The sequence below is a fragment of the Callorhinus ursinus genome, unplaced genomic scaffold (genome assembly GCF_003265705.2).
Source record: "Callorhinus ursinus isolate GAN/ISIS: 27379988/994484 unplaced genomic scaffold, GSC_fseal_2.0 scaffold3, whole genome shotgun sequence".
NCBI classification, from domain to species: Eukaryota; Metazoa; Chordata; class Mammalia; order Carnivora; family Otariidae; genus Callorhinus; species Callorhinus ursinus.
In genome coordinates this window covers 8,574,908-8,598,324 of record NW_027397065.1, presented here as the reverse complement: position 1 = coordinate 8,598,324, position 23,417 = coordinate 8,574,908, and the positions used below count along the sequence as shown (strand labels likewise).

The window sequence follows — 23,417 nt, the reverse complement described above, 5'->3', positions numbered from 1 at the left end:
AACTTTATAATGGCCCTCTATGCTAAAGTAGATGAACATTTACTGAAATGCCTTAATTTTTATAAGTGAAAGAAAACCAAACAAGAATTCCTGTTAATTATGTTTATTTATGCATTTTAATTCATTTTGCTTTATGATGCATTTTAATTTTGCAAAATTTTTAATTCAATAAGCATTTGTTGAATAGGTACTTATATAAAACAGCCTTCTGCTAAGGTACTCTGGGATAAGTAAACAATAAGAGGTTCTATGGTCTTCCAGCATTGCAAAGCCCAGTGGGGGAACTGATCATAGTACACAGAATCCCAGCTCATGAATTACTGGGTGTGTGATCTTGCCTAAGTCACTTAATTTCTCTAAGCCTCCATTTCTCCATATGAAAAATGGTAAGAATAATAGTCCCTACTTTGCAGGATTGTTGTAAAAATTCAATGATATAAGTACAACTCCACATAATAAGCACTTAATAAATACCAGTTGTTATTGTTGGGATTTTTATTATAATATATATTGAGCATAAAGGCATGGGGATGTGTGGTTGAACATATATATATATGAATATATTTTAGATAGGTGAATGCTTTTCAATGAATGAAGACAAGATTTCCAGTGTTATGATACTGGTTCAAACAATAAGGTAAAAAATATATGTAATCTACCATATCACCACTTGATGATAAGAGTTCCCAAGACTGGCAAAGAGCCTGAAGTATTGCTCCCAAATGTTCCAAAATGTTATAGAAAAAAGGACAAAACATAACGAATAGATTTTATGTGTACATCATACTTATATAATATCTATACACTACGGGCTTGCAGCCAAATAAAGATCATTGAGATGGTAGCTCAGTGAGTGTGGCCTGTGACACTGTCAGGGTTCTAAACTGACTGAATGATCAGCGTTAGAGCAACACTGCTAAACTGATTTCAGACACATGTTATGAAGATCTGGAGCTCAGGGTTTCTGTTTGTGGGAAAATAATCTTCAACTAAATGCATATGCAATTATGGTGTCACATTAGGGACAGGAGAAAAGCAGCTAACGTCACTAAACACCTATTACATGCTAGAAACTTAAAATATATTTTGGTTGATTTCCACAGATGCCGTAGTATAAAGTACTATATAAAGTAAGCCATAGTACCCCCTTTTCAGAGAAATTAAAGAACTTGCCTAAAATCTCAAAACTAAGAATTTGTATTCCAAAGTATTTTAAACTATTTCATGTAATTTCTGAAGCTGAAGAAAATGCTTTTTAAAACATGTGCAGAGGAAAACAATGACAGAGAACTGATTTATTCGGAAGGATAAAGAGAGAACTTCCCGGATCCATCTATTTAAAAACATCTTTTTTTTTTTTTAAAGATTTTATTTATTTATTTGACAGAGAGAGACACAGCGAGAGAGGAAACACAAGCAGGGGGAGTGGGAGAGGGAGAAGCAGGCTTCCCGCTGAGCAGGGAGGCCGATGCGGGGCTCGATCCCAGGACCCTGAAATCATGACCTGAGCCGAAGGCAGACGCTTAATGACTGAGCCACCCAGGAACCCTAAAAACATCTTTTTAAAAATTTCTATTTATATTTGAATTCATGCCATTTAAAACTTTTTTCATTATGATTTTAGTCGGCCTTTTTTAAATCCACATTTTGAGAAGGTAGACCTATTTCCTAGAGCAGTAACATTTTGGAACATGCAAACTTTAGTTGCTCTTTGGTGTGGATTATCTGTTTTCCTCATTGGTTTATTTCAGTTTTGTGAAACAGGTATGAAGATCTTACTTGGTGTGTGTGTGTGTGAGAGAGAGAGAGAGAGAGAGAGAGAGAGAGAGAGAGAGAGGTACAAGACATAAAGTGCACCTCATCAGTTGACCTTAAGAAGTTCCAGGCACAGGGGTACCTGGCTGGCTCACTTGATGAGAATGTAACTCTTGATCTCAGGGTCCTGAAATCTAGCCCCACGTTGGATATAGAAATTACTAAAAAAAACAAAAAAACAAAAAGTTCCAGGCGCAGACTTCCTCATCAATGTTCCCAGGAGCACGAGCACGGTGCATATGTCTTAAGTTATCTACTCCATATCTGATGACTTGCAGTAGCTCTAAATATCTTCATTTATCAACATGCATTCAGATTGTGATAAACATTTATTAGATATTTGTTGAAACAAATTTATTGAGACTTTTGCTCCTGGCTCTGATGGAATTTATATCAGATTAACCCTCACTGAGTGCAATTCTGCAAGCAGGAGACACACACAGACAATAAGAAAACGACACAAGCAGTAACAAAATAGCAGATGAAAGCCATCCAAACAGCCAGTACTTGAGGGGCCAAGATCCTGTACGTAAGCAAAACCCATCAAGCAGGGAGCACTACATTCACTACCTTTTTTTTTTTCCTCTCTAAGGAATTTTCCAATTCAAAGTGAAGTGCCTTGAGGCAGAACAGAAAGTTGCAGCCTGGGAGTTGCAGCAATCTGACTAGGCTGGGGACACAAAAAAATAGGATTCAAATCGTCTAAGGCAACCAGGACTTGAGGGGCCAAGATTCTGAAGCAAAAGGGAACTATAAAGGTAACTGCCACTTCCAAAGCTGCCTATATATGGGTTGAAAGGCTAAGAAGCTACTGGAATACAGCTGCTCCTGAGTCTAAAAAGCTAAGCAGAGAATGCAGCAGTCTTATAGCAGTGGATAATGAAGAAACAGAGTCCAAAGACTACCCCAGAGGAGGACTTCCAGTTAACACAGGAGGTTTTCAGTCGGGTGACTTGGATCCCCTAAGTAAACTTTTGCTTTGCCTCAAGAGAGGGGGCAAACCATAAATAGACTGACCATCACAGAGCCTGAAAGCCAGGTTCTACTGTATCCAGGGGAGTTTCCCCTGGAAAAGCTTTTGTTTGGACCACCCGTTTGTTTTTTTCATTTACATGCTTTTAGGAGGGTCTGTACTTCCCAGTTCTGTCGTCCCCACCAAACCCTACAGTCTCACGGGAAGCTTACATCACCCACAAAGGTACCTGCTTGAACCTGAAGGCATTTGGTACACACTTAAAAGCCGATGAGTGACTACAGTGGATCCACTGTTGTAACCTAAACGTTGTGATGGTAGACACGGGGGAGCTATGGCACCTGCAGGAAGGGAATACCTAGGTGTGAGTGGATGAGATCTTTCACGGGACGATCAGTGGCTTAAGAGAGGATTTAAAGGCTCAGTTTACAAATCTCCTCTCTTTGGCCTCTCATTTGTCTTTATATAGTTCCTGAGATAACCATTTCTTTTTTGTCCATTTATTCTTTTACAGTATTTTGTATTTATAAAACATTATGTAGTTTACAAATTATATACATATTTCTTTCTTTTTTTTTTTGAGAGAGAGAGAGAGCACGAAAGCAGGGAGGGGCAGAGGAAGAGAGAGAGAGAAAGAGAGAGACTCTCAAGCTGCCTCCACGGTGGGTGGATCTCAGGGCCTGGATATCAGCACCCTGAGATCTTGACTTGAGCCGAAGCCAAGAGTTGGAGACTTAACTGACTGAGCCACCTGGGTGCTCCACAGATTATATTTTCATACATACATTTTTACATAATCCTTAGGACAAAATTTAGGGCATTTTTGGATTTTACCTTTATTTGGAAAGTAGGTAACTAAAACTCAGAGGTGTCAAGTCATTTGGTAGAACAGAGGTTTCGTGACACTTAACTGCATGCTCATTCCACTGCATCCAGAAGCTCAACATTGAATTTTACCATAAAATATACATATAAAATGTATTTACAAAAAAATGTATTGTTCCCACCCCAATATTTCAGTAATATAAGAGACAAGAATAAAATTTTAGACCCTGGAAAAATTATGAATTAACACTAAGGCAAAGAATCCAGGGCGCCTGGGTGGCTCAGTTGGTTAAGTGACTACCTTTGGCTCAGGTCATGATCCCAGGGTCCTGGGGTTGAGCCTCGCATAGAGCCCACATGGGGCTCCCTGCTCAGCGGGGAGCGTGCTTCTCCCTCGCTCTCTGCCTGCAGCTCCCCTTGCTTGCGCTCTCTCTCTCTCTCTGTCAAATAAATAAAGTCTCAAAAAATGGCCCCAAATGTTAACTGTTTGCTTTGTTTTCCCAAAACTCTTTTAACAAAAGGAGGTATATGGCTTGTTTACTCTAAGTCTTGTGTGATTGCTATTTCAAGGACCCGAGAGTGCTAGATCTTTTCCCAGATAAGGTAAGGGCCCAGAGAGTCCAGGAAGGCGTGCTACATGGTTGAAATGCAAAAAAAAAAAAAAAAAAAAAAAAAAATGGGGGCACAGAGAAAACTCTGAAATAGAAGCATTAGGGCAGGAGAAATGGAGGCACCTATTGCTTGGCAAGGATAAAGCCAGGTGTCAAAAGGTAGGCTATACAATCCCTTCCTTACAAAAACTGTATTCATGGAAGACATCCCCTGGCTGATCAGACCCCGACACTTTTATTTACAGAATCTAGTACAAACAAAGGTAAAAATCCCGCAGTCTGTCCAAAGAGTCCTGCCTGGCCAATCTACGGGGTAATGAGGAGGCAATGTTAGACACTGTCACTCATTGTCAAATAGAGTCAAGAAGTTTACTACAGGAAAACACAGAGATGTTTCATAAGCCCAGATGTTACTGAACATTAGACAGTGGCATGACCTAATCAAGACAATTTAAATACACCTCCTTGTCTTAGCTTCTGTATATTTATTTGTAAAGTTATAGAAATGTTCTGGGATGTTTTGAAGAGCACACCAGGCATTCATTAGTCTCTGCAGTTCACACTACGAAATGAGTGTAGCCATTTTTTTTTTTTTCCCCTCACTGAACTTGACATGGCTCTGGGACAAATCAATGAGAGTTCCAACCTCCCCTGGCTTCATCATGTTTATTCCAGGGTTTTCTGGGAAGACTGCTTTTCCACTCTTCATGAATAGTTCATGTGCTTGTCTCCAATGGAAACAAAGTGACATTTCTTATTACTGTTGGCTGTTGGAAAGCAATTGCAAAGGGAGTGCCTTGAAACAATTAGTCCTCTGTAACTGATTATTTAACAATGTGTATTTCCCAAGAGCTGTTTATTCTCAAAAGGAAGCAGCCAAGACTAAATATGTACTGTATCTAAGCAGACACCTGCACTGAACCCCTCTGTATGCTAAATAGTAATTCTCACAGAACATTAAAGGAGGATTATTAATTTTCTATTCCAATTGCAATGAACTTTGTATGTTTTTGTGAGCAAAGAAACATGTCCCATCTCTTATGGTAACTCAAGAACTATTTTCATTTGGGAAAATTTCTGCATTAAAGAAGGCTGCAGTTTCAGGACGCCTGGGTGGCTCAGTTGGTTAAGTGTCTGACTTTGGCTCAGGTCATGATCTTAGGGTTTTGGGATTGAGCCCGCATGGAGCTCAGCATTGGGCTCTACACTCAGCATGGAGTCTGCTTATCCCTTTCATTCTCTCTCTGCCCCTCCCTCCACTTGTATTCTCTCTCTCAGATAAATAAATCAAATCTTTTAAAAAAGGCTTTAGTTTTAAAACTGAAATTCAACATATAAAACAAGAGATAAATGGAAAGCAAGGAAGGAAGAAAGGAAAGAAGAAGGAAAGAGGGAGGGAAAGAAAGAGGGGGAAGAAAAGAAACACTTTTTCTGCATTAAAAGATGTGTTATGTGTTCAAAGCACTTTAGTGGCCACCAAAAAACAATAAAAGTGTAGAAGAAACTGTTTCCACCTTTGAGTTACTTACTTCCCAGCCACTTAGTTGTTTGAAGACATGGGGTAGGAATAAAAATGATTTTAACCAGCTGATCTTAAATTTGAACACAGGCTATATATTTTTAGCTACAGATTCCATGTTGTGACTCCCTTCTCTGAAATAGCAAGTGGTTCAAAAACTGCCAGGAAACATCTCAGGAACATCTCGAGACCAGATGCTTGTATAAACGAACATGTAAAAGCCAGTTACAGAGAGACAGTCAAACAGGACTCCGAACAATGCGGTCTCATAACTCACATACTGAGAAGTGTCATATCTCAATACTATGTAAAGTTCTGCTCCCTTGCCAGCTTATGCATTCCAAGAATGCATTGCAGTTTTTGGAAAGGTTCTTCTATGTCTATGAATCTTCTCCAAAAACTTGTTTTCCAGCATCTTTAAGAAGCTCATTCCTGATATTGCTGGCTACCCTTATTATCCTATATGGGATTCCCTACACATGTGAAAAAATTGTTAGTCAGTGAGAAAGCCCTAGAAGACAATCTGCAATAAATGCTGTATTTAAGTCTGAATCTGACTCGTTCAGGTTAAAAATGGAAAATACTTTAGAACGTAATTAAGCTATGCATGATATGCAAGATGTTTAATGAGTGTGGCACAGACACTGACCAATTAGAATGGCTGCAGGTCTAGAGTTGGAGTTCGGTTCCTGGAGGCTCCCTGTCTGGCCAAGCATTAGTCTTTCAGCTGCTGGAAGTCTGGGGATGCGCCTAGCTTAAGTGGCTAGAAGCTGGACACATGCACAGAGTTAAAACACTAGCTGTTTCAATACTTTCACAACTGATAGGGTTGGAGCAGTGCCTATCAGCTGATAATCAAGCCTGGTGATTACTCCCATTATCGTTACACAGTTAGGATATATCTTGGACTGAACAGTCTAAGAAAGCTGTGAGGTATAAACATTAGCACAAATCTTAGAAATAACAAACTCGGGGCGCCTAGGTGGCTCAATTGTTAAGCATCTGCCTTCGGCTCAGGTCATGATCCCCGGATCCTGGAATCGAGCCCCACATCGAGCTCCCTGCTTGGCAGGAAGCGTGCTTTTCCCTCTCCCACTCCCCCTGCTTGTGTTCCCTCTCTTGCTGTGTCTCTCTCTGACAAATAAATAAATAAAAATCTTTAAAAAAAAAAGAAATAAACTCAATTCACTTTTTTAAATAAAGGATATTGGATTAATGGATCAGGGAATTAGAAAAATATTAAACATATTAAGTGTGGTTCCTTATGAATTTCTTATAGAATATACAGAGATATTTGGTTAGGTAATAGATACCAAGGATATTGATAATAAACTGAGGCTACACAGATGAAGCATCCCAGTGTTTTGACAACAGCTGTCTTTGGCCTTGCCCAAACTTACATGAATGAACAAGAAAATTTAGAAAAAATATATAGTGGATGTCTGTTACATTAGCCTACCTACCACTGTTGCACCCCTTTTATTGATAAAAGCATCCTTTCCTCCCCTGGGAATTCCACTCTATGTGGTTTTTGTGAGCTCAGATCAATTCAACTCTTTCTACCAATGGAGTCTGCTCACGACCCAGGCCTGGCCAGAGTAACTGTCACCATGTGACCAGTTTCTGCATTGTCTGTGATACAACGTGAGGGTAATTTAAGTCCTACGTAGGATTTCCTGTTGGGGAATAAGCTCCTTCAGTGCTAGGGCTAGAAAGCTGGTAGGAGGTGAGTCTTGCTCTGGTGGTGGCCACCATGGTCAGTAAGATTATTAAAGTGATAAAAATAATAGCAGACATATTTAGAAAGATAATTTTTCTAATCTCACTTTGTATTTGTATCCATCAAGCATTATAAAGTACTACATATACATTTTCTTAAATGCTCAAATGTTTTAGATGCTTGGTAGCTCAAATTTGAAACTTCAGAGAGTGATAAGAAATTCCTGAAAATATTTCAAGTGATTAGGATTCTCTTTTTTAAAGTAAAAATAAATTACTGGGACTAAATATAAAGAAAGAGCTTTTGCATAGCGAAGGAAACCATCAACAAAACAAAACAAAACAAAACAAAATCTACTGAATGGGAGAAGATATTTGCAAATGATATATCAAATAAGAGGTTAATACTCAAAATATATAAAGAACTTACACAACTCAACACCCCCCCTCCCAAAAACCACAATCTGATTAAAAAATGGGCAGAGCAAGATGTCCTTCAACAGATGAATGGATAAAGATGTGGTTCATATATACAATGGAATATTACTCAGCCATCAGAAAGGATGAACACCTGCCATTTGCATCGACATGGATGGAACTGGAGGGGATTATGCTAAGTGAAATAAATCAAGCAGAGAAAGACAACTATCATACGGTTTCACTCATATATGGAATGTAAGGAATAGTGAAGAGGACTATAGGTGAAGGGAGGGAAAACTGAATGGGAAGAAATCAGAGAGGGAGACAAACCATGAGAGACTCTGGACTCTGGGAAACAAACAGAGGGTTACAGAAGGGAGCGGGGAGGATAGGGTAACCAGGTGATGGGTATTAAGGAGAGCACGTGATGTGACGAGCACTGGGTGTTATGCGCAACTAATGAATCATTGAACACTATATCAAAAACTAATGATGTACTATATGTTGGCTAATTGAACTTAATTTAAAAAAATGGGCAGAGGACTTGGATAGATATTTTTTCAGAGAAGACATACAGATGACCAATAAACATATGAGAAGATATGTAACACCACTAATCATCAGGAAAATGTAAATCAAAACCATGGTAAGATATCACCTTATACCCATCAGAATGCCTGCAATCAAAAAGGCAAGAAATAACAACTGTTGGAAAAGATGTGTAGAAAAAGGAACCATCATATGCTGTTGGTGGGATGTAAACTGGTAAAGACACTGTGGCAAACACTAAGGAGGTTCCTCAAAAAATTAAAAATAGAAATAACAGGGGCGCCTGGGTGGCTCAGTCGTTAAGCGTCTGCCTTCACTCAGGTCATGATCCCAGGGTCCTGGGATCGAGCCCCGTATCGGGCTCCCTGCTCAGCGGGAGGCCTGCTTCTCCCTCTCCCACTCCCCCTGCTTGTGTTCCTGCTCTCGCTGTGTCTCTCTCTCTGTCAAATAAATAAAATATTAAAAAAAAATAGAAATAACATATGACCCAATAAATCCACTTTGGGTATTTACCCAAAGAAAACAAAAACACTAATTTGAAAGATATATGTACCCCTATGTTTATCGCAGCATTACTTACAATAGCCAAGACATGGAAGACCCACGTGCCCACTGATGGACAAATGGATAATGAAGGTGTAGTATCTATATACAGTGAAATATTTTGCAGCCTTAAAAAAGGATGAGATTATGCCATGCGTGACAACATAGATGGACCTAGACAGTATTATGCAAAGTGAAATAAGGCAGATTATGAAAGACAAATGCCATATGATTTCACTTAAATGTGGAATCTAAAAAAACAAATGAATAAACAAAAAGCAGAATCAGACCTATGAATAGAGAGAACAAGTGATGGTTGCCAGAGGGGAGGGGAGCAGGAGGATGGACAAAATGGGTTAAAGGAAGTGGGAGATACAGGCTTGCAGTTACAGAATGAAGAAGGCACAGCACAGAGAACACAGTCAATGATACTGTAACAGCATTGTATGGTGATAAGAGCTGCACTTGTGAGCACAGCATAATGTATAGAGATGGTGAATCACTATGGTGGACACCTGAAACTAATGTAACGTTGTGTGTCAACTATACTCAAGTAAAAAAAAAAAAAAAAAAAACCATTTAAAAAAGATTCCCTTTTTGCGGTACCTGGCTGGCTTAATTACTAAAATATATGACTCTTGAACTCAGGTCATGAGTTTGAGCCTCACATTGTGGGTAGAGTTTACTTGAAAAAAAAAAAAAGGATTCCTTTAACAAACTGAGGGTTCTAGAGGGAAGGGGGTGGGGGGATGGGTTAGCCTGGTGATGGGTATTAAAGAGGGCACGTTCTGCATGGAGCGCTGGGTGTTATTCGCAAACAATGAATCATGGAACACTACATCAAAAACTAATGATGTAATGTATGGGGGTTAACATAATAAAAAATTGCATTAAAAATATTTAAAAATTCAGAATATTATAAAAAGATACCTTTTATCTATTAGTCTTTGAGCATCTATCACATATTAATAATCTGGGTGAACAAAAGAGGCAGTAATCTCCTTTGGGTAAAATACAGTAGCCAAGCATAAGATGTATACTTTTGGGGTTGCAGATATTGATAAAAGCCAGTTAAAAAAATACAAAGGCCAGTAAAAAAAAAAAAAAAGATAATAACCATTAAGGCTTCATGGAACATACTTGGAAGATCTTACTATTATATAGTCATATTCCATGAAAATGTCCAAGTTGAAGACATGAGGCAGTTTATAAACCAAATGAACCCCAATAAATGCTAGTGAAATCATATTTTTAAGTGTTTCCTAACAGGTGTTCTTTTTAAGAATGATTCACGGAGCACTGGTACCAGGAATGTACTAATGTGCCAGAGTGATACAGAAATTCATCACTTCAATAGTGCCACATAGATAGAATGAAGCTCATTATATATGGGCTTGAAATGTTTTTAGTTTTTGTACTTAGCTTTAAGTTCCTCTAAGAAACAGACCAGAACGATTTCTTTTATATCTCCCCACGAAATATTGTTTAATGCCCAACAGTTTCTCTCTTTTCTTAAGATTTTATTTGTCAGAGAGAGAAAGAGAGAGAGCACAAGCAGGGGGAGTGGCAGGCAGAGGGAGAAGCAGGATCCCACTGAGCAGGGAGTCTAATGCAGGGCTCGATCCCAGGACCCTGGAATCATGACCTGAGCTAAAGGCAGACGCTTAACTGACTGAGTCACCTAGGTGTACCGCAACAGTTCTCTTTTACTAATAAACCTCCATAAGAGCTCAACAGACTTTTTTGTGTGTACGTGGTTGGATAGGTTACACTGGCTACCATTTTAACCTTAAGGTTTACATTTCTTTAATTGCTGCTGAGAGGTTCAGTCACTGATTTCAGGTGTCTAATCTCCACTGAATCCCACGGATTTCTCTTTAAGCAGTCCGTTTCTTGACCATCTTCCAACCTACCATAGTTTGCTATTTACTTTCTGCCTAGAAATTGCTGCATACCTTTTACTATTTTTAGCTCAAGCTTTCAAACCATGTTTCTCAGCAAATGTCCTTGCTTCCTAAATTTCAAAGAAAAGAGAGGGCATTAAATACAAATTCCAACTTTCCATACTTCCAGCTTTAAAATGGTTTTTCCATGTTTACCTTTTCTTCCCTCCTTCCCTAGCCTCAGAGAGAGAAACATCTCTCCTCACCTTCTATCACTTCTGTTCTTCCTGCCCTGTCTGTGATCTGGCCACAGCAGAGTCTTTCCTGCACTTGTCAGTTTCTCCTTCTTTGTTGGTTCTTTTCACAAGTAAAGACAACAAAACAAAACAAAATCTCCTTCGAACCAACCAAACGTCCTTCCTAAGCTATTCCTTTCTCTCTATTCCCCATTAAATTCTTGCATAAAAATAACTATTCCTTACACGTGTGAAGTACTGTACAATTGCTTTATATTTGTTATGCCACTTAATTAAATCACACCATAATCCTAAGTGGCATTTATTCCCATTTTGCAGATGAAGTAGAAAGTAGAAAAAAATCTGTATTCATGACTCAGCTGAAGTCAACCAGATAAGATGGGTTGGTGGAGTTAGGATTATGCTCTACTACACCAGCAATTCTCAAACTGTGGTCCCTAGACCGGCTGAATCAGCATCATCTGGGCACTTGTTAGAAAAGCAAACTCTCAGGTCTGCCCAGATCTACTGTATCAGAAAGTCTGTGTTTCAGTCCACGTGATTCTGATGCAAACCACAGACGGGGAGCACTGTACTAAACCACACTGCCCTCAGCTCTCATGCTATTTATCTTTGCTACCCTTGACAGAGTTAGTATTGTTTCTTTTTGAAACTTTCTTTTCTACCAGCAACTCCAAACTGTTCTAAACTGGTTCCCTTTCATTAATAATCTCTTTCACTTGCCCTCTCCAATACCTAGTTACTAAAATACTGGTAGCCTCTTTTTTTCAAGATTTTATTTATTTATTTGACAGAGAGAGAGACAGCGAGAGAGGGTACACAAGCAGAGGGAGAGGGATAGGGAGAAGCAGCCTTCCCGTGGAGCAGGGCGCCCGATGTGGGGCTCGATCCCAGGATCCTGGAATCATGACCTGAGCCAAAGGCAGATGCTTAACCAACTGAGCCGCCCAGGCGCCCCTAAAATATTGGTAGCTTTACTAATGTCTCCCACATCTTACCAACTCACTGACCTTACTGCATTATTTCCTAGAGCCCTATGCTGAATGTGATCTTCATGTTGACTAAAGGTGTGGGTGCCCAGCCATTTGCCTGAGCCAAGCATTTGTTTGTTGTTTCTTTTCTTTTCTTTCTTTCTGATTTTATTTATTTATTTATTTATTTATTTATTTGAGAAAGAGAGAGGGAGGGGGAGGGAGAGTGCGTGAGCAGAGGTGGAACGGGGGGCGGGGGAAGGAGGGGGATTTCAAGCAGACTCTGGGCTCAGCATAGAGCCCAATCCCATGACTCTGAGATTCTGACCTGAGCCGAAATCAAGAGCCAGACGCTTAACCGACTGAGCCACCCAGGCACCCCGAGCCAGGCATTTCTAAATGATGTTGTTCTTTCATACTCCCATTCCTACATTTTATTGGCTAACCAAATTTCATTCATAGTTACCTTTACAATTCTCAAACCTGTCACCTACTCTCTATTCCCAGGTATGCTGCCAGAGCATTATAGGCTGGAATGTGATAGTAGCCCACCTAACTGGAGCTGTTCCACATTTCAGTACCCTCCTGTTTCCAGTTATCCTTCTAAAAAGTAGTACAAGCATGTCATTCCTAATCAAAATCAAAAAAATTTAAAAACTCACAAAATATAAAAAACAAATCAGAACAAAACAAACAAAAACTCCAACTTTGATGGCTTCCCACTGCTTAAAAGCTGAAGTTTAACATCCCATCCCAAGCATGGTAGCATGGCATGGAGGCCAACCTACCCCTGTCTGCCTCTGCTCCCAGCGTTACCTTCCTAACTGCAAAGCTTTTCTTCTTCCCACCCCCACCCCGGCTCTTTGCTAAATCTCGGCAAGATGGACCATTTTCCTTTGCACTGCCCTGGCTAACACTATTTCTCTGCCTGAAATACCCATCTCTAACCTTACACTCTTCACTTAGTTAATCAACATTAAAGGTGTCACAAACTCACAGGCAGGTGAAATGAATGAATGAAGTCTATCACGTGTAATAAGGTCACATGCCCCATCTAAAGGGGGCAGCATCTACTTAGGACTGGAGAATTGCTGCCAAGCAGGTACTGCCATTAAAGAAAAGCCAGAAGTTCAAGTTTTTATGTGCAATTTCTCAATTAAACTTTTGCAGCAAATTAAACCATTTGTGTACTGTTGTATATCCACCAAATAAAATACATCTGCAGGCTGTCAGTGTGGACCTTGGTGCTAGTTCCACTAGGTCCTGGGGATTCAAAGGTGACCAGACAGGGCCTCTGACTTGAATGGCTCACTTCTGGGGCTCATCTCAAATGCCAGCACAGGCAGGAGTAAACAGGCCCTTCACTCAGCTCTTACAACATTTTGTTTGCACGGCACCTGCCACAGTGTACTCTCACCAGTGATTGTTTACTCTCTTGAATCATCGCATTCTCCAGGAGCAGGCCTGTCACCTTCATTCTGGTACTGGTAACACTAACACAATGTGCTGGCAGTAGGCACTTGATTCTCACTATGGCTGTAAAGAGATGTCTAAGTATCTACTTGTATCAACTTGATGCCAAACTTTCAAGTTACTTTGTATTTTTGCTCTTCCTAAATCCATATTATGATTTGATTAGGCACCCTGCTGGAAGATAGTGTCACTAAATAAATCATCTCCTTAAAATTAAACCGAAATATGCTTTGAGTCTTGTTTTAGTTGTATGCTATCATCCTAATAGGTTTTTCTACACATGTTCCTTGCACGGTGGTGGTCAAAATAAGGACTGTTTAGAGATATCTTTGGTAAATTCAAGAAATTATTTTGGTCCAGGACAGACCTTTTCACTTTAGAAAATAAGGCAAATGAGTTCATTTGTTCCATTTGTTAATTTCAGGGTGCAACTTTTTCCATTTTAACAAAAGCACTAAAAAAGTCAGCTTTAATTTTTGCTACAGTTATATAATTTCTAGTTATGCTATCCAAGCACGCTCACAAAACTAATTTAAGCTGGGTATTGCCAGACTTAGAGGACGTCAATCATTTTTTAGTGAACCAAAACACTCTCATTTTCTAAGCACCAGACTTAAGAGTGGACTGCTTGAACACTGGTATCTATTTCATTCCTCAGTTGATCTAACATCTAGATACAGCCATTGTCCAAATATATGCATATGTTCATGGCTACCATCTGCAAAATTTATAAACATCAATCCAGCTGAAAAAGAAATATGTTTTTGTAGTTACTTAGATTTCTCTAAATAAAGGAGGGTAAATATTTTATGTCTTCCCTATCTGTATAATCAGCAAGTTAGAAGCCCAACCATATTTCAGTTATTAAAGATTTAGCCCCCCATCATTTTATTCTACAACTCTGTATGATGTCGTGTTTAAGAATTCATCTGAGTTGACACTTGATTCCTTGACGTTGAGACTCCATGCCCTGTGTTCATTAGGACACGTGTGCCATCAATAACGAAATAGTAAACTTACCTGCAGACTGTTGAAAATGACAAAGAGGACCAACATCCAGAAGTGTCTGTAAGCCATGTGCAGGCCTCCCCAAAGCCATGTCACAGAAATCAGGCCAAAGAGATATAAAACCAGTGGAATTTCTAGAAATAAAAAAAAAATTTTTTTGAGCTTTGGTATACTGCATAGTCACACATACACACAGACGCATATTAGCTCTCTTCTTGTGATACTCTGTATGCCGAAGTACCCATTTTGGAAGAACAATCTTGGAAATCCCATTCTTATGCCAGAGAAGAGAAGGCACATTGCTGAGTCTACATTCTTTCTGTTTTGCTGGTAGGCAAGGGGGTGGGGAAGAATAACTGTTCCTCTCCTAGACTACCACCTGCTGGACTGTTTGGGAAGTGCCATGAACTACAGAGATGCAATCACATTTCAACCCCAGGTATATAATCCCCTTGAAGAGCTCGCCACCAAAAAACGGCAGGCAGTGGTGTGCTCCCGAAATTAGTGTAGTCTAACCTGACATTTTATTTATTTATTTTAAAGATTTTATTTATTTACTTGACGGAGAGAGAGAGCGCATGCGCGAGCTCAAGTAGGCAGAGTGGCAGGCAGAAAGGGAGAAGCAGGCTCCCTGCTGAGCAGGGAGCCCGATGCGGCCCTCGATCCCAGGACCCAGGGATCATGACCAGAGCTGAAGGCAGACGCTTAACGACTGAGCCACCCAGGTGCCCCTAACCCGACATTTTAAAACAGAAATGCTACCAATACTAGTTTGTGTATCATAGAAAAGGATATACTCATCTCCTTTTTTCTAACAGAAAAGACACCAAACTTTATAGCTAACATGAGAACAAAGATGAAGTGATGGGTTTGCTATTGTCAACACTAAGTTTACTCTATCCTTGTTTCTCATGTAATTTATTTCAGTAGTTTTTGGGACAGATTTCTTCAGGGCCCAGGACTTCATTACCCTTTTCATTTGTCTTTGATATGTGCATTATAGAATAATAACCTTAAAAGGGGGATTTTAACATTGAAATGACAAGCTATATAAGATTTGGAAAGTGAATCAGATCATAGTAGCTGCAAATAAGCACATTTCAAGCTGCTGAAAGACATCAGGATGGACCACACCACTGACAACTCTTAGGACAGACCTCAAGGTCCATATATACCCACCATTATCACTTACTGCCTGGAATCTACAGGCACTCTGGAAATCGGAAGAATTAAATAATCCAACTTTAGCAATTTAAAAATTTTATTTTGAAACATTCTTGAACTTAAAGAAGAGCTACCAGTACAGTCTGACAACAAAGGTTTTTTTTCTTACTGAACCACTTAAAAGTTGCCAACTGAATCCTGTATCACCCTCTGAATGCTATGTTTTTAAATATATTTTTAAAGTAACATTTTTAAGTTTATTATTTTTTTCTTAATCTCTATACCCAATATGGGGCTTGAACCCAGATCAAGAGTCACATGCTTTTCTGACTGAGTCAGCCAGGTGCCCCCATACTTTACTTCTTTTTTGTTTGTTTTTTCCTATCCAAATACTTAAAAAAAAAAAAAAGATTTATTTATTTATTTGAGAGAGGAAGGGAGGGGCAAAGGGAGAGGGAGAGAAACTCAAGCGGACTCTGCACTGAGCCTGGAGCCCAACGTGGGGCTCAATCTCATGACCCTGAGATTGTGACTGATGTCAAAACCAAGAGTCAGGTGCTTAACTTACTGAGCCACCCAAGCGCCCCTCCTCTCTGAATACACTAATGTATATTTTCTATAAAGATATTCTCCTACATAAACACCATGGGACCATCAAATCAGGAAATTAATGCTGATCTATTACTGACATCCTCAGATCCCATTCAAGATTTGTCCATTGTTCCCATTATCCCCTTTGTAGCAGAAAGGTGCGGTTGACATGCTTCTGCAATCTCCTTTAATCCCCAACACCGAATCTGTGTGGACTTGGCTTTCAAGACTGACACTTTTGAAGATTACCAGCCAGTTTTTCCTGTAGAGTGTCCTTAAATTTGAGTTCATCTGATGTTTTCCTGTGATTCAGATTATAAAGTCTGGCAGAAATCACAGAAGGGAGGCTGGGCTCTTTTTATAGCATTCTGTTGGGTAGCACAAAAATTCAATTTGTCCCATTACTTAGGCTGCCCATTCAGGTCACTTGATTAAGGTTAGTGGCTGCATACGTTCTCCACTGTGAAGTTTGTTTTCCTTTGTGATTACTAAATATTTGTGTGGGATTACCTTGAAACTGGATAAACACCCTTTCCCTTATCAAGTATTTGATTTACTCACTTATTTTTAAAATATGGACTCATAGATTCTCAATTTATTTAATGGGTTATTGTCCATTATTTTCGTGTTGATGCCCCAAATTATCCTAAATTTTGCAAGATGGCTTCTGTGCCTTTTGTTATGTCCTCATCATTCTGTAAGCACTTCCTTGGTTTTTGGCCCAACAAGATGTTTCAAACTCATCTTGTACTTTCCCTGATCCAGTTCTGGTTTCGGGGGGAAGAACGGCACTTAGAAACAAAAATTGGGTACTAGGTATGCTCACGATTATTGGGGTGTTTCTACCCCTAAGCCCTCTCAGTAGACAGAGCTAGAGAATATATGGAGGTACACATATGAACACACACACACATTTACATCTGGATCACTGGATCTATCTCTATATAATGAACATCATTAGGTCACACCAATACTTCTAATTTTAATCCAACACCACAGGGTTAATTCTAATTTTCTTCCTTTTAATTTTTGTAAATCTCTTCTCTGTTGTTAAGAAATCTATTTCTCATTGTTCTTAATATATTTACCTATTTGATCAACTGCCCTATTTGATTGTAACCAGTCTCCCGATGCTGTCATCCCTTCCCCTGCACACGTGGGTTCTGATACCTCATGTGGGGCTGTACCCCACCCCTCACACAGATGCCCCTCCTCACAATGAACAGGGCTCCCACACTCCATACTTTAACACCTTTCTCTGTATGGTAACTGTGAGGACGGTGTTAGGATGAGATTCTTGGGCAAGGGAAGAGAAGGAAAAACACTAGAAGAGAAAGGAAAAACACTAGAAGAGAAAGGAAGGAAAGGGAATGGGGGAGGGGAGAAAGGAATAGGGAATCTGAGCAGTCCTTTTTTTGAGGAGAAAGGCACTATGCTGGTATCTTCCCAAATAGACCCTTCATAAGAAATATAAAATTGAGTTATTATTATAACTTCACAGAGAAAATAAGAATAATGTAAAACACAGTTTGGGGTGCGTGGGTGGCTCAGTTGGTTAAGTGTCTCAGGTCATGATCCCAGGGTCCTGGGATTGAGCCCTGCATCTGACTCCCTGCTCCATGGGGAACCTGCTTCTCCCTCTCCCTCTGCCTGCCACTCCCCCTGCCTGTGCTTGCTCTCCCTCTCTGTCAAATAAATAAATAAAATCTTAAAAAAAAAAAGACACAGTTTATACAGATGAATAATTCCTTTGTCATTAATGCCATATAGCAGGCCAGGAGAAAATGTATTAAGATTTATTTAAATTTTATAAGAATTTATTTTTGTTTAATAAAATCATACAATTTGATAAAGGGCCAGGGGCTCATTTTGACTTATGACAAGATACCCTAATATTTAGGAAACTTCCTATGCTATGCTCATTAAATTTTTTAAGATTAGATATCAAGTCTGGCAATTGCATTCTTTGTTCCCACTGTGTAAGTACAAAATTCTATTTATGGCTCTGTGCAGAGTACAAAAGGACATGCATATTTTGCATGAACAACTAGGAACCCAATTTTCAAAATTTGGCCTGCATGTTCCTCTAAAGTGCCTAGAGCCAAACAAGAGCTGTGTGCTGACAAAGCTCAGTGGGAGAGCCAAGAGAGCATACTGGGATTGACTAGGAACACCCATGGCCTAGGTCTCTCTGGAACTCCGCAGAAAAGTGTGGTAGCTTGGCACCCCAGACCAGAAACTCTGCAAGGAAGAAAGCCAGTCATAAATAACTCAGTGTATTGAATAATAGACCCAGGATGGTTTTCCAGCAGTACAACAATGAGCAAACGATTTCAGATGGAAGAAACATATCCAGAGGCACATCCAGATTTTGTGGGCCTGAAGTTTATAAAACGTGCAGAGGCTTCTTTAAAAAATAAGAACTGCCAAAGCAAAAATAGGTATCAAATCCTGGAAGGGACCTAAGCAAGGGAGGGGTCCTAAAACTTAAACTTCATCAGCTTTATGGCTAATCCATCTCTAAGCAGGTACCTTCATCCTCTTTGGGGTGTAGAGTAACTGACCGCAGAAGGGCTGTTGGGAGTGGGTGGTAGTGATGAAGGGGGAGGGGCGTGTTGTTGTTTAATAGCTGCTGTGAATTCCATTTGGCAAACTGAACATTAATGTTGCACTTAATGAAAATTATATCAGTTTCTTATTTCACAAGCTGATATTTCACAGTTGGTGAACCACTAGTAACTTTTTTGTTGTCTGTGTAAGTCAATGCTTATGGAAGCAGGCATTTATAACTGGCAACATTAGAAACTTATATTTAGGGGTGAATTAGGAAACAGCATTTCAGTGGTTCTAGGTACTTTCACCATAAACATCTTTGCTGCAAGCATTTTTGGGGCAAACATTTTAGACACATAACTGACTGGCCATAAAGCAATTTTGCCATACAAAAATAAAAGAGATACCTGGTTGACAGTTTGGTTCATTTCTCCATTGACACAGTACTCCCATTTTATACAAATCTTAGCCCTCAGAATGGTCTATACACTGGCACAGAGTTTTGAACCCACATTTCCCACAGAACTTTGGAACATCTGTCAACGAACACGTGACAATATGCCAAGAACAACCAACAGTGTAGGTTTTCATAATGCACTTCAAAGCTCAGTTACAAATATGTATGCATCCCAGTATTTAGAAACCGATAACTCTGTTAATGAAGGAAGAAATTTTAGTGAAACAAGAAAAAGTGTGATGCTGAACAAGGAGATGAATCAACAAACAAACCAACAAAAGCCTAATACTATGAATTAAAGACTTGGAAGACAAATGCTTAGGTGCAATTCACAAAATAAAACCAGTTATCTGTGCAGTGAATCTACACACATTTAAATGTATTCAGGGGCGCCTGGCTGGCTCAGTCAGTATAGCATGCACCTCCTGATGTAGGGGTCGTAAGTTCAAGCCCCACGTTGGGCATGGAGCCTACTTTAAAATAAATAAATAAATAAATAAAATGTATCCAAATATTGTATATTTTACAATAAAGTCTTTTTAATTTTGTCACCAGTATGTTCTTTTTAATGAATTCCCTCTTTTATTTTTCGTGACTTTATCTCTTATGACCAAATTGCCTTTTGGCCTATTAGTCATGCGGTGAAAATGTTTGCAGTGAAAATGCTTGCTATTGTATACACCTATGATGGAATATTACTCAGCCTCAAAAAGGAATGAAATGCTGACATGTACTGCAACATGGATGAATGCTGAAAACATTATGTTAGATAAAATGAGCCAGACACAAAAGGACAAGTATTGTATGATTCCACTTTTATGAGGTGCCTCGAGTAGGCAAATTCATCTAGACAGAAAGTAGAAGAGAGGTCAGCAGGGGCTAGGAGAAATGGGGACTTGGAAGTTCTGTTTATTAGGCACAGAATTTACTTCTGGCAATGGACAGTGGTGATGGTTGCACAACGTTGTGAGTGTACTTTTTGCCACTGGATTGTAAACTTGAAAATGATTAAAATGGTAAATTTTGTGTTACGTATATTTTACTACAAAATTTTTTTTTTAAAGGCCATGCTATAAAAGGCGGGCTTATGTTAAGATGAAGTTCTATGACACTGAGAAAAAAAAAATCAAATCCTCAAAGTACTTAATTTAAATACTTAAATTAGCAAGGAGTCATTTATGTGAAAAACAAAGTAGTCTGAAAAGGGTTTAGTAAAAGAAATTACTTGTGGAAAGGAAAAAAAAAATCAGAAAGTGGATGTGTCATTTAGTACTACTATCATTAAGAAAGTCTACTTATGGGCTTTTGTAGATTCCATTGAGGATACATAAAATCTCTTTATGTTTTAATGGAAAATATTATTTCAATGAATTTAATTGCCATTTTTGAAGAAAGTGTGGTGCTATATTATTTCTTCTCTTCGTAATTGCAGCCCTGGCTTTATTGCTAGGCACCAGTGACAACAATCATGGCTTTATTATGGAAATCACACCTCATTTACATGAGGCTGAAATTTATTCTGTGTTTACAATCTTCTAAAGTACTTGTTTTAATTTTACCTCACTGACCTTCTGATTCTAACAATTTGGATGTGCTACTAAAACAAACTCATCAATGTAAAACAAGGAACACAGCTGTGAAATAATGTGTAGATTTAAGATATTTATGGGGCTATTTCCAACAACAGGCATGCATTATTTTTAGATGAGAAAAAAAAGTAATTGAGAAAAAGGTATCAAAAGGCCTTATTTCTAAATTATGGGCCTTTATCCTGAAATTAACAGATACTTGGAGGCAAAGAGGTTTCACGGATCTGACCCACTTCTTGGTGAGAACCTATTAACCGGGTTCTTAAGCTTCCTTAACAAGGGTTAACACTAACTCCATGATGCATAGTCACCCACTACTGTTCTTAGCGAATACACCTAAAGTCATAGAAGAACACAACAGGACACAGATTTCACAGAACTGCCAAATCAGCATTAGGATACTATGGTGAAGAGATAATGAATCTACAAACATTTACAAATGTATCTGGAGGTAGGAGCCACAGGACTCAGAATAGTTTCCCTGTTCTCCAGATGGGCTTTAAGAGCTCCCTTCTGCTCTCCACTATGTCCAGGTTCTTCACCTTATTTCGCCATCCTTACTAAATTTATCATCTCCATAGTCACTTTCTTTCAATGAGCACTTTAGGGACAATAATTTCCAAATGTGCACCTCCATCTCTCCTGAGCTCTAGAACTCCAGGCCTGGAGAACCCCAAAGCATCCCAAAGCTCAGTTCATCCAAAGCTGAATTTACTATCCTTCCTCTTAAACTTTCTCTTCCTTCCGAGTCCTACTAGTACCACCATTCCCATAGATTGACTCCATGCCTGCTTGCTGCACCACATGGGGAGAGAAACCATACACAGAAAGCAGTCGGCACAGAGCCTGGCACAAAGCACGTGCTCAATAAGCTTTACCACTATCATCTTCATTCTCATGACCATCATAACTTTAGTCAAGTTCAGGAAATAGTGCATGGCTATACAGAGTGCCTTCTTGCATATTTGGAGAGCCCAACAATCACGTAATAAAAAAACACGTTGAACGTTTTTTGTACCTGAACTTCCCAAACCCATTTAGCTATAGGACCCTTCTGTTTACCTGACGGAGTCTGAAGATCACTCTTGGAGGAGAGTTGCTTTCAGACTGCAGACTGTAAATTCCACCACATCCAAACCATCACTGAAATCTTCCTGACCAGCATATTTAAACTGGACCTCTCAAGTGTCTTCTATCCACCCCCCTCCTCCCCCACCTCCCTTCCTCCCCTACTTTTCTATTCTATTCTAACCCATCCCATCCCACTTAAAAAAAATGCTGGCAATGAGTCTCCCCAATGGGTTGTGACTCACAACCATAAACTTCTACTCTGAAAGGTAATTTAAGTAGCCCAAAGGACTTCTGAGACATAAAGTGGGTACAGTAAACATCACCGATAGTGGAGGCCTACTGCTACCACCTTCTGGCATGGATTTACCCTGACCCTTACTGAGATAAGAAGGAAGCAAGTCTAATTTGGAAGGATCTGCACAGGTGAAAACTCAGATCTGCAGGCAAGAGAAGAGAGCCACTCAATATTGGCCTAGAGTATATTTTCCAAGGGTAAAGAAGAGGAATGTGAGCAAATTTTCAGAGGAGTGTCAAGGTCTGCTGAGAACCTAAACAGCGGCACTCTGTCAACAGCTGACTTAGGGCTTTCCTGGATGCTAAAGGACAGTCCAGTGTCAGGCCTGCTTTGAGTGTGATTTATTGGGAATGAAAAAAAAAATAGTACAAGCCTAGAGTTATGGTCTCGCCTTGCAAAAGCTATATATAATTTTCAATTTGCAGACTATAATTTTGAATCTAAGGAGAATAATCAAGTTAGATGAGACATACCCACATGGACCTTGCACAAACTGTTATTAGAGTAATTCCATTTGAACCATGTACTTCAAAGTTGCTAGATAATATCCTACTGAGGGGAGTCAAATAGGTCTGTGATACTTAAGGAAAAGGTTAAATGGCCTGTTTTCTTCTTGTGAGGAAAATGTCTTGGAACTATGGGAAGAATTATCATTTGGGTTCACAGCCAACATGGTAATTTTTAACACACTTCATAAATATTTCACAAAATGACATTATGACAAAAGTTTTTAGGAGATCTTAAACAAGCATGAGGCCAGCCAGCTAACAACTGAGGACTGGCTTAACCTAGTTTTCTAACTACATTACCAGTTACTCAGCTGTTAAAGAGTTCAAAACACTCATCTTCAGGCATGCTCAGGCACCTAACAGCAATTTCGAACACACTTAGCTTTTATAATACTATGAAAATATACAATGCGTCTTTCAACCTACCTACGTCTATATTTTGAATCTTACTATATCGCCTCATAATTTTTGGAAATTAGGTTACTATGTATTTGGCCATGAATAGCCAGTTATGTTTTATAGATGGTTTGATAGGACATCACATGGCAGTCATTAAGATTTAACAGGCTCAAATTCAACGCTGAAGTCTTGAGTCAATTCTGACACAACGTCTCATAAAAAT

At 39.3% G+C, this 23,417-nt stretch overlaps 1 protein-coding gene across 2 annotated transcripts in view; it reads right to left on the bottom strand.

Annotated features, from left to right (window-relative positions):
* Positions 1-23,417, bottom strand: part of ADGRV1 (adhesion G protein-coupled receptor V1) — a 524,455-nt gene that overhangs the window by 51,162 nt on the left and 449,876 nt on the right. For both annotated transcript variants that reach the window (XM_073887989.1, XM_073887998.1), the window contains one exon: positions 14,579-14,700. In XM_073887989.1, coding sequence (XP_073744090.1) covers positions 14,579-14,700 — 122 coding nt within the window. The remainder of the gene's footprint in view (positions 1-14,578; positions 14,701-23,417) is intronic.